The following is a 17,421-nucleotide window of genomic DNA, read 5'->3' on the forward strand; positions in this document are numbered from 1 at the left end:
ATGGGCTAAAAAAGAGTAGACTAGTATACCTGGTCATAATGTAGATATTATTACTTTGATAGCTGACTTTATTTGTTTTGAATTTGTAATGTTTTCATAGGCCCTGCAGATTTTCAAAACCACTTTTCAATAATTATAAAAAAATTTAAACATGATTGATATTTTTGGGGTATATACGAATTATTATATTTGGTATATATTTTATGAATTAAAATTTTCATTATTCCGTCCAGAAAAAAATAAAACTTTCCATTTTTTCATTCTACTATCCAAACAGATAGTGGAAAGGGCTGGTGGTGGCACTCAGAGCACATCAGTGACTAAAGCCAGACACTGTGCCGCACAAGCCATAGAATTCTATTCTAAGCTTCTATTTTGGTGTTATATTGTTACATATTTTTATGCATATCGGATAGTTGAAAAAAAAAATACAAAATACTTGAAATAAATGGAAAACAACTACAAAACCGTAAATAAATAACAATGCATAATATATTTTTATTTTTATAAAATTGGATGTTCATGAATGAATATTAACAATTTACAATGTCTGATATCTTTAGTTAAATTGTAGGTACCTATAAATACAACTGTTATTGTGAATGTGTGACTGTTAAATGTATAACTTTGCGTAAGATTAATTTTCATACATACAGGATACAGCTAAAACATAAAAAACCGTCCAATTGTAGATTAGGTTTTAATTTTAGGTCATTCTCGATAAAATGGATAGTACAATGACAAGTTTTTTTTTTTATTTCAGTAATGCTGTTAAACAAGAAGTCTAATAAAACTCTATTTTAGTATTTTCACAATTTTCAATATAATATTTGTATTTCATATTAAATTCCCAAACGTATATTATAGATTTCCTGTTCAAATAACGATTTAATTTTATATTTTTAGGCTTTGAGTTTGCTAACTCTCAAAATATGAATTACGTTTATAACCCCCATAATAATGCCATTGGTTTCCTCGTCTAAATGTACGCCATAAAATCTTCATTTCGTTTGAAAATGGTTAGTGTATATTTCTTACCCACAATTTCCAATAATTTCACTTGGATCTAGATATTTCAAAACACGTGTACAAACTTACATTACTATTTACTTCCTTAACACAAATAACCCACACGGTTCTTATTGAAACATTATGGACATACTTTGAGAGACGATAATAAAATAATATTACCAAATTCAATGTTTATAGATCATATTCAAGATAATGGTTTTTTTCATTGTAATGCACCTTTTCCATAAATTGTCATTGTATTTATTCACGCCCCGGACCCTCATATATAAAATCAATTGTTTTTCGTTGTTGCTTGTAATTTATCATTATTAAGTATAAACATAATATATTATACAAAATTACTGATAATATATACCAATACCGTAAGTAAAATTAGTTTTTTAATAACAAACATCAATCGCCACGAACAACAATTATCAGCAATAACCATACAAATGGCATATCACACATTTTGATATTAATATGAACTCGCACTACCGACAACCTTACTAAAAACTTACCTAATCTGACATGCAAACATTATTTTAAAAATATAAAAATCATTCAATAATTTTTGCAGGTATTTTTTTTTTTATGAAATTTAGCCAAATTGTTTTTCTCGTTTTTTTTTGTTTATTGAATATATAGTCACCCAAAGGCCTAAACAAATATATTTTTATATATTTTCTTTTAGAACAGATATTGTTGATTATAATTTAAATTAGGTACTATTGTACCTATATGAAATAAACATGAGTACTAAAATCAGTGGTTACTGCATCGAACAACAGAAAATGTTAACGGACATAGTTGTGAAACATTCGAATAAATAATGTGAATACGCGATTACGTATTATATTTTAAATTATCGCGAATTTGTTATACTTTTTTAAATACCAGTTCGATTTCAACTAGATATTACGAATATTATATTATAATGATACGTTTTCAGCAATAACCTAGGTAACAATGAGTTTATAAAATTTTATATTTTCACTGTGCACCGCTGTTGAGATTATAGATCACTACAACAGACTTCTCGTGGTAACATCAACCAGTTAACGACGCACATCAGACAGTTACGCATTTTTACGCCGGTTTTCCTAGAACGCATCTACGGCCTTCGTATTTACAAAACTATAACACTTTAATCAAATGTAATTTCTATAGCCTTAAATGCTGCAAGAAAATATTTAAAATAACTGCCTACCTACAATATTTCTGAAAACATCTACCGTGATACACGTATTATAATATCAGTTACCTATTTAAAGGGGGAAGGGTTAGACGGACGTTCGCCCTGTGTGGCACCTTTATTTAAGCGTATATTTATAATAATTATTGTTACATTGTTTTTTTTTTTTTTTTTATTACTGAATGTCATTATTATGCACCGACGATCCATGTAACGATGAATAAAAAAGCACTGTGTCCTAAGTGCCGTCACCATGTTATTTTTGTAATAAAAACGTTTATCTTTTTTGTTAAACTTATTTTTTCTTTTATCTAATTTTATAAAATTTCATAACATTAAAATTGTTTATAATATTAAAAATATTAATTTTTTTAATTTTATAAGGATGGGTTGGGTAAACAATACTCTAGTTTCACCTGGGCACAACAATGTTCAGTATGAAAACTTATTTAAGTATAATACATCCAAGGGCGTGTACCTACGTATTAAAATTAACCAACTTTATTTGTTTTTATAATAACTATTATTAACCATAATAAAAATATATTATGTTACCGTGTTCAATAAATCAATGGCTGTACAAAATTGAAATTTATATTAAGTATGATATTATGTGATACGAAAACGGTACATACTATGAGTTTACTATGGTATAGTGGTCCTTAAATTTCAAGTTGACAATTTTTTTCGTCTCATCTTCTAAATGAGTGTAAAAATTATAAAAAATACAATTAACAAGGTGCGTAAAACATTTGATTAATTGGACAAAGTTAACCCGTTAATATTTTAACTTTTAAATGTTTGTAATTATTTTGTAAACCGTTTTACAAATTGAACTTTGTTGTAGAAGTAAATTAAATGGAACTAAATTGATAACCACATTTTTACCTAGTTTATTTTTTTATATTTTTATTTTATTATAACCTACAATTGTTTGTGATCTATATTAACCTCAGTTAAGGTATTAATGCCTTATTATATAACCTTAGCTTATAAAATCCTGTCTTTTTGGGTATTTTCAATATTATTCGGTATTGAGTGGAAAAAGTGCAGGTTATACGCTCCAGCACATTATTAAATAATTATTAATTATTCGTATGAAAATCGATTTTAATCGATCCTATAATATCAATTTTTTTTAGTCACACGGCGGTGTTCGCCCGATACATTTCTGCGCTCCGTGCTTTTTACGATGTCATAATATCAATTAATAAAACAATGACAAAGTAATCGTTGACGACAAATTATTTTTATAATACACGATTTACCTTAAATTTCGTAATTATTAATATTCATACGTTGTATGTTACGTTTATAATAAATTTTTTAAGTTTAAGATTTGAGACCTAAATAAATATACATATATTATAAGGAATTAATACGGTAATAATATTGAAATGTTGTGAAACATTATTACAGTATTAATTATATTGTATTAATATTATAATATACATATTATATATCAGGGGTGGCCAGCAAGAAGAGACTCGCGAGCCACCAAATATATTAATGAAAATTAAAGATCCAAGATGTCATATTATTGTATATTATGTAACCTTCCTTTTTTTTTTTTTGGCTCTTACGTTAATTTACGTCTAATGTTACGTTAAGATGCGAGCCGCAAAAGTCTATGACGCGAGCCGCGGTTTGGCCACCCCTGTTATATATTATAATATAATATATTATATCAGGTATGTGTGTCATATTTTATTCGTTCTGTATTATCACGGAGTCTTACCATAATATATAGGTATAATGGTATATATAGGTATTTTGATTAATTAACAAAATGTAAAATAATAATTCTTCTGCCTATTACATACGTTTACCGAAGAAGTTTAGTTGCATCGTTTTCTCCGTGTATTTCTACCAGGTCATCGGTAAAGTAAAATAGTTTATAATATTAATAACTGATAGGTATTAATATAAACGTCAAATTGTACCATCGGTGTACTAATAATGTCTAAAATCTAAATCCTCTCATATAATGCCCGTTTGATATTGATCTGTCACTGCAAATACACCGTATGTGATAGCTACATTTCAATAGTTACCTACCGTAATTTGCCATGTAGCAGTGCTGTGGTATTTCAAACATGTTTCGAATATAGTTAAAATCTTTTTGAAATTTGTATCTCCTTAAAATTTCTATTGCATATTTAAGTGAACTATGACCTAATAATTTTGGAACAACTACTATTGTGAAATGAAAACCGATGTGTTTTGTGATAATAATTTCTCTACGAAATAGCGATATTGAAAATTGAAAAACCGTCACTCACATTTAAGTTTTGCCAATGGTATTTTATTATATTATATCACATCGGCATGGCACATTTATTGAATTATATTATAATAACCCAACTCTATTCGGACAGATCCAATAACATTTTGGCATCCGACCTATCCGAAACTGTGACATGTCCATTGTCAAATCAACAATTATGGGCGGTGGTCACAAACGTGCCCAAAGACAAGTGCAATAGTTTTGGCAAAAAATTAATAATCTTTTTAAGCGAATGAAACTAATTTTACCTGCATGAGTGACATGCACTTTTGATGATGCACGTGTGGTTTTATTTTATTATTTTTTTCAGTACTTTTCAGTACTATATTGTAACATAATTATTAATTACTGATATATTTTTAAAGTTAGAGTTCCTTATTAATTATCAATCATGCGTATAAATAACCTAACCAATAAACCTCTTCACCCTAACAGTATTATTGGTGGAATATAAACAATACTCGCCCAAACGGTATATAAATATAACGAGTATAAGACTATTCAGCCAAACAGACGACGTTTTGGGTCGATTCCCTCGCAAATGGTTCATAATTATTGCTCTGAAGATAAATTTTAAAGTACTTTATTGTATGCGTTTGGTAAACAATAAATATATATAATATACAAGAACACTCGTACGTCATATCGTTAAAATATATACGTGAGTGCGTATAATATAGCTCAGTGCGCACAAAACAATAAAAACAACAACAACAACAACAACGAATTCACCATGAAATCATAATATTCCAGTATAATAATAATAATATGATGAAATTCAAACGCGTATTTCGATTTGTTTGTTATTTTCACAGACGGAACGCACGCGTTAAGCTCACATAAAAAGCGTGAAAATCGGACGTAATTCTGCTCTATATTCGTTTTTTACGCACAAATTATATTATACTATATAACGTTGAGAATGACAAATGATCACGGTTCCATCTCAAACGACCCACAACAATAAGTCTATATTACAGGGACGGAAAAAAAATGACAGATTTTGGTGACCGGACACTGGACGTTGCCGTACAATTATTATTGTTATTCATCTTAGCACGCCTTCTGACAGGAAGATAAACTTCTCGACGGAACGGTCGATACTTTATCTTTTGTATGTGCGAATTTCGGAAGGATTTATCGGATCATGTCGATTGTAAATAATATGCAAACAGACTCCGTGACACCATTGGCCGTTGCAGCAGTATAAAATAAATGTATATAAGTATTTACCATTAAAGTGCGATGTTTAAATAGGTCAGCGCGAAAGGGCTATTTTAAGATAGGTTTTTCAACCCGGTCGCGATGATCAGTTTTTAATTAAAACTGAATTTTTAAAATGACTTTGGCACCACGTGAAATTAATACTGCACCGTAAATCTGGTTTGGTAGTTGAACAGATGTATTGTAATATAATGTATTGTATTATATTAAAATTAATGTTTGAGATAGTAAAATTTAATGTGAAATGTTGCCACAATAGATAAAAATTGCAGCAAATGTGAATAGATTAAAAAGATTATATTCTAATTTTGATTCTATATGGGTAGCCTTGGTTCTTATTTATAAAAAAAAAACTCTGCGAACACCATTTCGGAACATAAGCTATATGATTCTATATGCATTTATATAAATAAAAACCATATAATACGTACGAAGAGTTTGGCATTTTTAAAACCGTTAATCACATTTTTATTTTATGAAATATGTTTATTTAATTATTTAAAGTTTTTATTACATCACCTTATGAAAGGCTTTTTTTATATATATATCTATAAATTATACTTTGACATACAGCTTTAACTATAAAATAATTATAATTCATAGTTGAATACGATAACAAATTAAATTGTTTGAAACGATTAACCAGTTGGTAAGAATCTAAAAAAATCATTTTTAACTAATTACATTGTTCAATTTGTTTTGTAGATCGTGCAGAATGAAGTGAAAAGTCATAATTTTATTTTATTTTTTTTTTTTTTATTGATCTTTTTGAAGCCCGGCAACTGTGGTCATTAGCTGTTAGTAGATTTTTAGTTGTGGTTTGTGGTAGGGTTTGAAATTAGTAGGTTTTTCTAACACGTGTGTGTTGGTTTTGGCAGAATTTTTAAGTGGGCACCCGTAGGTATCTGCCATGCCTGGGTGGGGGATGGCGGCACTTGTTCTCCGGACACCGTGACTTGCAGCCCGAAGAAAAATGCCGCCCGGTGGCCGGGAATCGAAATAGCGACGGCTGCGCCGCAACCGACGCCTTAGACCACTCGGCCACCTCGTCCCCCAATTTTATTTTTATAGACATTATAGTTTAGAGTTTAACTAAATCAATCAATATTTTGAAAATTTGAAAATTATTTTATTGATAAAATACATTATATTATCTTATTTTAATAGAATGTTCCTTTCGATTTTTATATATATTTATACATATTATATGTATAGATTATGTCATGGTTTTTTTTTCTTAAGTTAGTAAACATTTTAACGGAATATTGAATATTTAAACATAAAATTACGAATTTTCCTCACGTACTCAAAACGGTTACTATACAAATTAAACTAAGATCTCGGCCTAATTGTATATTAAACAAATAAACAATATGTAGATATTATATTATTTTTAATATAGTACATTTATAAAGCTTGTTACAAAACATATTATGTGTAAAGCTGTCATGGCATACGTTTATAGGTGAAAGGATACGAAACGAAAATGTGTACAAATGACATTGCCTCGAAGTTGAACCATTGGGAAATATCGGTGAATCCCCATCAAAACGAAAAAAATCGACAAGCATTGGTCCGGGAGCACTTCGAGAAGTTATCCGATCTCTTGGCAGGCAGCGCACATGTAAATTTTAAAATAGATCGCGATGCCAATCATTTTCTCGAGGACGCTGCAGTGGAAGTCGATCGCCGGATCGTGGACCTCAAGGGCATGGAAAAACTCACGGAGCTCTGTTCGTTTTTGAGAAAGAACGTGGACGATCTGAAATCCGTTTTCAATAAAAGGCGTCGCACGAGAGGCGGGTATTACACCAAATCTGAAATCGCCGATCTGGAGCAGGAACTAGGGTCGTTGGACGAAGACGTTTGGCGAATGATGGACACACTCAACAGTATCGCAGGAAACCAATGGGAAATCAAACAAGTGTTGAAAATGTACACTGAATGCGAGTCCCGGTACGTGAGACTCAGGTCATTGAACAAGAGCGCAAGACTTCGCTTCCAAGCGAGCAAAACAAAAAATGATATTAAAGACGATGGATTTAATGTAGGGGTGTGCGAAATAATTTTAAAATGGGTGCTCGGTTGTCCGTTCATCGCTACGCAAGACAAAAATGTAAAACGTAAGTGATATTATATGAATTGGAAACTACTTGGCCGAGAACGGAAATAATGTTTTCATGATTGTTTAATATTATGTAGGCGCTATAATAGGTCTACATAGAATTACTTTGCTACCTTATAATATTTATCGTCTAATAAATTATTATTCACTTATACATGTATTAATATAACAATATTATCACTGGGTAACATATTGAAACGTTACTTAATATATTATTATCATATCTATTAGAATAAGCCATTTATAGTTTTCTAAAATATGAGCGCAATCTACAAATCACTTTTCTATAAAACAATACCAGTTTTAACTACTTAACATATTATTTTTTAAATTAAAAATACTTAAAATATTTTTGTTGTTTTATAATACATATATTTATTTATAGTTTTAAATACTATACTTATAATTTTATCTTATATTTTAAATATAGGTACCTAATCACTAATCAGTAATTTATAATTTACCCGATTATATAAAATTACATTTTGGAAAAATTATAATTCAGTGCCATACTCAGGATTATTTATGGGTCTACTAAATATTAATCGCGCATACAAAGCGCACATATAATTTCATTAAATAATTCAATAATATTCAAAATTAAAAAAAAAGTTATTATAATAAAGCCACAACTAATGTAAATAAATTTACCATCGATCCTTATTATACTCCTTATTCTTCTATCTATATACTTCGTCTGCGTCTTTGTAACTTTTTACGTTTTGACTATACATAATATTTAAATAGTTATATTATGACTTATGAGTAATTAGTATATCAGATATAAGACATATTAAATGTATTTGCTTAGTACTTATACTGAGGTGAAGGTCATTTCAAATTTGCATTATTTTATATGATGATTTAAAAATATATCAACGATCGAATTACGTATATCATTATATAGCTGCAGCAGAAGCCGCGGAGGGCGACGGGACGATCGATCGTGGTCCCTTGGTCCTCGGGGGCAAAGAGAAACTCGTAAGGCTCTGCTCATTTTTGAGAACGAACGTGATCGACCTGATAAACTATTACGATATAGCCAGGCGACGTGTTAGTGGTGCGTACTACACTGGATCGGAGAACACCGATCTGGAGTCGGGGCTGCAGTCGTTGAAAGATGACGTGGAGAAGCTGTTGGATACGGTGAACGACATCAGCGGATACCGTATCGAAATCAAACATGTGTTGGCAATGTACACAGAACAAGAGGCCCGGTACAGAGCCCTCAGATTGCTGAACAAGGGCGCAATGCTTCGACATCAGACCGAAAACGGTTAAAAAACGGTCTGAATGACCATAACGATTTGGATCGGTGCAACAGAATGTACAAATGGGTCAGGGGTTGTGCGTTCACCTCGGCGGCGCAAGACAAAATGTGAATCGCACATGATTTTAAGAATAATTGTATGGTACTCGGCCGAATATCTGCGAAAATATTGTACGCTCGTCATAATGTGTAGTGTACCTACACTATTGATATATCTGGTATACATGTATTTATTTTTTTTAATTGTTTTATTGTTCTCAAATAAACATCGGCTTCATAGCAGGCCAGTAGATGCATACAATGTCTTTAACTGAAACTAATTCTTTTTTTTTGTTTTGATTATAGTATATAATTTATTATAATAATATATAGGTACATAATAATATAATATATAGTATAGTTTGGCTTTGTTTTTAGAATATAATAATTTGATTTGATCGTTTTTAGGCTTGGATGCTATAGCACTACGTTCAAAGTGTTGGGTATTAAACATTATTTTAGATTATTTGTGTACTTGTGACATTCCATCAGTAAGTAGCTCATGTATGATCATTTATGTTATAGATGCGTGGATCTACCTTTGACATAAGAAAACCATGAGTTATTCTCTAGTGTGTCCGATACTTGGTCTCGTATCTATAGTATTCGTTGCTAGATAAATTATTATTCGTTCATAGTCCATCAACCATCATAATTATTACAATAACAAGAATAAAAATCGCCGGTTCAAACCCGGCCTTGGATGGCATTTTTCTTCGGGCAAGTCACGGTATCCGGAGAAAAGTTCCACCATCGACCATCCTCACCCGGGCATGGCAGAACCTACGGGTGCCCAATAAAAAATCCAAAACACACGTGTTTACAAACTTACAATTTCTCCCCTATAAAACAAAAAATAAACAGCTGATGGCTTTATTTGACGGGCTTCATGGTCAATTCAATTAAAAAAAAAAGAACAATAATTCTTTGTTTAAGGAGAAATATATGCAGTTATAAATAATAATATGATTATGTAAATAATATAACATAACATTCGTAAATATAGGTAATAATTAGAATTTAATTTTCCAAAATTAATAAATAATATTTTAGAATAATAATTAATACATAATACATGGTAATAAGCTATATGTGAAAAATTGGTAGTAATAATATTCATAATAATAATAATAATAATAATGATAATCTTATTATAAAAATTATAAGAATTTTATTGATTTGATTTTAACGTTTAAAATTTTTTAAAATTAAGAACAACATGGTTAGGCATTTTTCCATAGGTACACCATATTATTTTATAACATAATACTAGCTGTATCGCCCGGCATTGTTCTTGAAAAATATTTGTTTTTAAAATATATATTTGTGCCATATTTGATATTTCTACTAACTATAATAGTAACATAACATGCAGCCAATGGCAACCATTTAAATAAAGAAATAATATTATTTTTTCCAGGGATGGAAAACGTTTTTAAAAAACGTTATTAAACGGAAAAAAAACGAAAAAAATTAATAAAACAAAAACAAAAACAACTGAAAAACGATAACAAAAAATCCCAAAAACCGAAAAAAATTTAATAACGAAATCAAAATCGAAAACGAAAACAAATAATTATAGTATTATACATTATAATATTTATACCAGGAAAAAAAAAATTTCAGTTAAGTCTACTTTTTAATTTACCAATAATGCACTTTTAAAATTTAAAAACATTTTAATTTGAAATCAGAAACTTTTAATTTTTAATTTTTAATTTTAATATAAATTATAATTTTGATTTAAGACTTAAATATTAAAAATAATTTATTTTAATTTTTAAATTTTAAATGCATTTCTATATTGTACGTTACGATTATAAAACAATAAAAACAATATTATCAAAAACGTAATTTGGAAACAATAGGAAAATAACGTGTTCAAAACGTTGGTCAAAAACAATATGGAAAATAACGTTTTTAAAAACGTTAATCAAAAACAATATAGAAAAATAACGTTTTCCATCCTTGCTTTTTTCGTGAGCTGATTTAAATTCATGTGTGAACAACTTTACTATATAGATACATATAGGGGTTGAAAAAATAAACTATAACACCACCGTCTAAGTTTCAAGGAATTTATAGGTTTCACTTTTATTTAAAACAGTCCTGTTGTTTTCGGGTATATTAACTTCAGTTAAACTAACATTAATTTTTAGCTGTATATCAAAACTTAAGGATAAAATGATAAAATGCCAGTGATTATAATGATAAAATATAGCATTATATAGGTATAGTGTACATTAGTTCATGGAAAAATTTCTGTCGGTGTACCTAGCTTTGTAAGCAGTGTTACTGGCCCAAATAATACTGACAGACACAACAAAATTAATAAAAATCAACTTAAAAATTAAAAAACACACGTCATTGTAAAATCAATACATTCATGGCTCCACTCAGAATCTAAAAAATAAATGAGCAAAATCGGTATAGCCATTTTCAATTTATTACGAACGAACATGTTTTATTTTTAATTTATAAATATATTATTTTATGTGAATAATGGTAATTTGTAATCAATGGTAACCAAAAAAAAATTATATTAGACAATATTTATTATATTTTATACTAATCATAATAATAGTGATATATATTTAACCAATATTACAATCCTATAAATAAAAGAAAAAATCTATTATTTTTGCGTGATTCAAAATAAAATTCATGTTTGAGCTACCTTTTAGCTAAATATAAAGATTGAAAAATTACGCTATAAGCCCACTCCGAGACTCAAAGAATCTATTGGTATAACTTTTATCTCGATCAGTCATGCCGTTCAAGAGCTTCACGATTAATAACATAATACACTCAAGAATTATATACATAAAGATTATAGACCCGAAAGACTAAGAATATAGTATCTGCCCGTTTTGTTTCATTTGTCACTATAGTCGTGAACAAAGGGCCACGCGTTATATACCTACACAATAATGGCGTAAAAAAATGTACAGTAGGTACACGCGTAGTTGTGTCATTGAGGAATATGACGTCTAATATATTATTATTGTCTATTCTGTTATAGCACATTTTATATAATAATATAATTTATATATACACGTATAATATATAGTTTTGATGTCGTTGTTCTTTTTGCGGTGAAATCCCGCGGGGGGTGGTTGGGCTTTCGTTGAGAGTTTTCAATTATTATTTTCTGGTGAAAATTACAAATCATAAAAAAAAGTTCAATTTTCTTTTGTATAGCGAGACCAAACGCGGGCGTGCTGGTCAAAGTTTCTCTTTGGTGAATTGCATTACAAAAATAAAACAAAATATAAGATGGACCGAAAAGAAATTTCCAACTAATACCAAGATGGGTACGCGCGCGTGTACTAATTATACAGTTGTGTGTACTGTGTAGTGTTTACGGAAAACGAGTTTCGGTGAGAAGATGAACTTTTTTGTGTACCTATATTATAGTACGTATCTGAACAAAAACTGTTCAACATCATTGGTCTACAAAATATTGCACACTACCATGTCTACTAATAGAAGGGTGTTTTTTTTGTGCTAGGGGGTGCAGTATATATGCGTGCGTATCGCTATACTGACGATCTAATATATAATAATATATTATAAAATAAGGGTGTCACAACGAATTAGTCCATTGGAATAATTTTGTTTGATACTAAACTTCTTCAATTTTACATTTTTTAAATCATTACCGAAATGGAATTTTCGGAATAATAATAATTAAATAATATATTATTTTTATTGAAAGTTAAAATATTACACAATATTATATTATCCAATATCCATATCGTATATCGCACAATAATGATAATGACTAAAATTTAATTTTTTGGGAAAAAAAATATAGCTGCTGCGATGACTATATCATAATATTATGTGGTATAGCTGTATAGGCACATATAGTTGTAAGTACCTATAATGTATAATAGCGTTGCTGTATGGAATTTCAAAATTAAACTTAAAACGAAAATCTAGTCGTGCGTGCACACAGCCTTATTACGGAGATATACAGCGCCATGCATCTCGCCGTACCATAATAATATGTGTACACAATATTATGATGATGATAATAATGATAAAAATAATATCATATATTATTATGTCATATTCTATATAGGAGGAGCAAGGGCATAGGATACGAAGCATGCACAATCACTTTTACCTTCAACAATGCTGTTATTCAAAATCTGGATTTTAGAATTTTTAAATATTCAATACTTGAATATTTTTAACTGCCTAAAGAGTGTCCTGTGGATATACAAACTTTTGTTTTTCAAATAAGAACATTTTTTTAAATTATTCAGTGGATAATATTTCTGAAAACATCAAAATCAAAATTTAAACGAGTTGTTCTTGTCTTCTTAACTTTGTGTACCAAGGATATTCTAAGGAACGCGAAATACTGCCGTTGTTCTGCTTTGACCGAAATTATGATACAATAGTGCAATAACTGTGTACACATTGTACCGATTTTATGTATCGTTTAATAAACGGACGATTGACGACGCACAAAAACCAAAAACATACCGTGGTGGCGTGATTATAAATTCGTGCATGTCGCAAACGGTGGAACTGCGGAAAGACAACGACGACGGACTGTATTACAAACAACACCGCAAGAGCCATTCGCGATCATCAGTTTTAACTCAGGTGGGTGGTAATCGCTAATCGATACCACGGTCGATGCTAGCGGTGACAGCTTTTATCTTGATAATCGACCGAGACGCGACAACAAGAATAGTATCTAACATTAAGAGTAAAGTGATTGGAATTGGGGGCCATTTGTTATTTTTTGGTTTCAACAACTTGTGCACATTCGCCGGACAGTTGAAATAAATTACGGTATAATACAATGTCGTGGTAGATAGAGATGAGTAGAGCTTAATTCCAACGTTTTGGGGATGGGGTCTAAGCCCTACCCCCTAGTTTTGCACTATTTGCGCCCACATGAACAGGCAAAAATTACTATATCAATGAATGATGAATTTAATGGCGCAATGACGTACTAGCGGTCAAACGCGACCCCAGCCAAGCTGAATTAATATGAATACGTTATACGCACCAAAGTGATTTAGAAAGTGCAAATCTGCTGAGCTGCACTCGCTTGTGGACAGTAAATAATTATTAAATTCGGGCAAACATTTTGGCGGACAGAGCGGAAATGCACGGAATTAGGTTGTCGGGTAATTCATATCATGGATCATCTACGACGGCATTGGTCGCCACTCGTTAAAACTCGTTAAAGCTCTAATATTGTAAACTCCTGCTGCGATTCAACCGGTCTTTTGACTAAAACCGTTTGGAACATTATTAGTGCATCAGTAAATTTATGTAATGCTTAGTATTTATGTAACACTATGTTAGAAATTATAATTATAGGTTGGTGAATTTGTGAGCGCCTAGCAAATACTGTTTGAAGATATACGGCACTAACTACATTCGTGTTCATTTAGAATATTTTTGGTACAACCGTATTATAATATTATATTATAAAATTTGATTTTGATATTTGGTTATAAATTATTTTACATTTCTTTAAATGTTTAATTAATTTTCCCCTCATTTTAGGTATTTTATTAAATTTTCATAACTTTTTATTGTTATTCCATGTGTGTATGACTTATTAGTTATTGGCTGCAGAAGGTTTTTTCGTAAATCGTATAAAATTGAAACCAAATTACATAATAATATAATTAATGAAGTTTTAAGGAATAATGCATTTCGCCACAATATTATAATATTTTACTCGTTGATATAAACACCAGATAAACAGTCTCGATAAAATATTAATTTTTTTTTCTTATATGAATGTTTTGCATTAAAAGTACCTACCAGATACCAGATGGTATAAAATACGAAAATGTTGCGTGGTATGTTTGTTTTTTAATGAGTCGAAAACTAATAAATAAAAATAGGTACCTACAGCAATATCAAATGAACGACGATTTTTTTTTTTCAAAACCAATCGACGAAAACCATGTTTTCTTTTCGTGGCGTGTACGAAAGTCGTGACGGAAAGTTATGCGCACGTGTACCCCGCCGCCGCTGTGCGTACTATTTTGTTTCTCGTTTTACAACTGATTTTATCGATACCACACAATTTATTGATAATACCGTCAATATTATTATTTTTTTTTTTTATCCGGACCGAACGAACGTATAGCTGCTGTGCGTTCTGGTGAGACGACAACGACGACGACCGTGTCGTAACACGCGGTTTGGAAAACCGGCTAAACTGGCTGCCATAAAAATAAAATTATATATGACTGCAGAGGTATGTTATACATAGATATGTATAACATCGGTCATTATTACGACGGACCTCATTATTTTATATATGTAATGACGTGTTATAGTAAAAGGCTCGACCACGTCTCCCAAATCGGGTGATTGGTCGCGGATAGAAACACTCAAATACTAAAAATATATATTATCATTTACTACCTATGTCCTATCGTTGTTGTATAATACCTAATCATAAATGAAACTTTAGGAAGTCAAAGCGTGGCAATTAACCGATACTGTAATAATATGTTCACACGGATAGATACATTTAAAACGGAACACCATATAGGCAACGTTTTGTGTAATTGTTAAATAATAGTAACACGCAATTTTTGAAGAAAAAAAAAATCATTTACTATAATTTTATCATAGCATGACTTTTATGTTTTTTTAGTTTCACATAAGGAAAAGAATATTTTTTTACGAAAATCTCAAAATATTGTTTCAAATATTGAGATTTTCAGCTAAGATAGAGACGATAACGTGATTGTACCACAATATTGGTACTACCGGGTGATCCATTTTACGCAAGACACTCAATATTTCAAAAAATACTAACGTTTTTAGAAATTAATTGATTTATATAATTTTAAGCCGTTTGAAAACAATTTTTTTCTAAATGAATGTAATGTCCTATTACTATTTTATCGTGCATTTCAATTTCTCATTCCAAAGCATATTATTTTTTGGAGTACTTCAATACAAAAAAAATCAAATCTTGGACATCTAACTTATGATTTATGATTTATGATTTATAACTTTGAATACCTACTTAGGTAAAGGTAAAAGAGTATAAATTGAAATTTGATTTTCATAGACCGAAATACTTAGAATAATATTCTGCTCCGGAATATGAAATTAAAATTAATGTAAGTTGTCAATAAAAATGGTAAAAACATAAATTTGTTCCAAAAATGTTAATTTATAGCGGGATAAATTTATGAACAATGACATTTCGAAAAACGTTACTGTTTTCTGAAAAAAAGAGTCTCCCGTTTAATGGATCACACCCCGTTTGGTTTCTAATAGTTTGTTTCAAACTATTATAATATTTCAGGGCTTCAAAACGTTTTTATAAAGTTATGAGTATTACGTTAAACAATTCAAAAAATGATTGAAATTGTTAACGGATAACATATCAGTAAACGATAATGGATTGAAAACGGATAACGGATAACAAAACAGAAACGATAAACGGTTGAAAAATATAATTGCCTGAAAAAAATAAAATATTTATAAAATTATAACTATCAGTAAAATATATATATTATGGTTGTTTTTGTAATATTATATTTTTCAATCATTCTGTTTTGTGTAGGAAACAATAAGCTAGGTACCCATATCCATCAGGTAACATTAAACGCTTCATAACGTTTAAATTTGTAAAACGTTAAACCCATACAATGAATAGCGTCTGAATTCTTTAGAACGTTAAACAGTCATTCGATCATAACGTTTAACATCCATAGAACGGTAAACGGTATTATTATTTTTTTATTTAAGCCCTGTAATATAATGCTTTTGAATAAATTAGAAAAAACTATTTAAACCGCCGCGTAATTTAAATTGAAAAATTGTGGACAGATAATAACACGGCCAGTGAATTATAGTTGCTGTAGGCATCTGAGATGTTGTATTTCTCGATCGAGATAACTATGATGAGAGTATACTGTCCGAAATAAGTACTGCACATGTTGCAGCAGCAACAGAATACCTGACTGTATCTAACAAGATTGAACCTTCGCATGAGGCCATTATGATATTGTTATTATTTTCGTGGTGCGGTAGGAGAAAAATTACGAGTGAGCAAAATATAACAATATAGTTATCATCTCGACCCGGATCATAGCACGGTGGCCGGCTCAAACCCGTGGTGGCTGCATAAAAGTTTCATAATATCTGCGCGGTCGTCGGGTTCCGGTCAAGTGGAACTCGCTTCCGGTGTGCACACACAGCGCTCGCAGTAATAACAAACGGCGGACAATGCACACGCGCGTGCTCGCTAGCTGCTGTCT

General features: G+C 30.3%; 2 protein-coding genes across 2 annotated transcripts in view; both read left to right on the forward strand.

Moving 5' to 3' along the window:
• The window catches only part of LOC100570021 (neuropeptide SIFamide receptor-like), a 91,166-nt gene that overhangs the window by 18,336 nt on the left and 55,409 nt on the right, over window positions 1-17,421 (forward strand). The gene's annotated exons all lie outside the window — the stretch shown is intronic.
• LOC100569734 (myosin heavy chain, fast skeletal muscle-like) lies at window positions 6,956-10,096 on the forward strand. The gene is made up of 2 exons (XM_003247925.4): window positions 6,956-7,840; window positions 8,750-10,096. The coding sequence occupies exons 1-2, from the start codon at window positions 7,204-7,206 to the stop codon at window positions 9,121-9,123; spliced, it is 1,011 nt and encodes a 336-aa protein (XP_003247973.1). The 5' UTR covers window positions 6,956-7,203; the 3' UTR covers window positions 9,124-10,096.

Source organism: Acyrthosiphon pisum, chromosome A1 (genome assembly GCF_005508785.2).
Source record: "Acyrthosiphon pisum isolate AL4f chromosome A1, pea_aphid_22Mar2018_4r6ur, whole genome shotgun sequence".
Classification (NCBI taxonomy): Eukaryota; Metazoa; Arthropoda; class Insecta; order Hemiptera; family Aphididae; genus Acyrthosiphon; species Acyrthosiphon pisum.

Coding starts and splice junctions, on each gene's coding strand:
- LOC100569734 (XM_003247925.4), top strand. CDS start 7,204: ATGTGTACAAATGACATTGCCTCGAAGTTGAACCATTGGGAAATATCG. Junction 7,841..8,749: donor GCAAGACAAAAATGTAAAAC/GTAAGTGATATT, acceptor ATCATTATATAG/CTGCAGCAGAAGCCGCGGAG.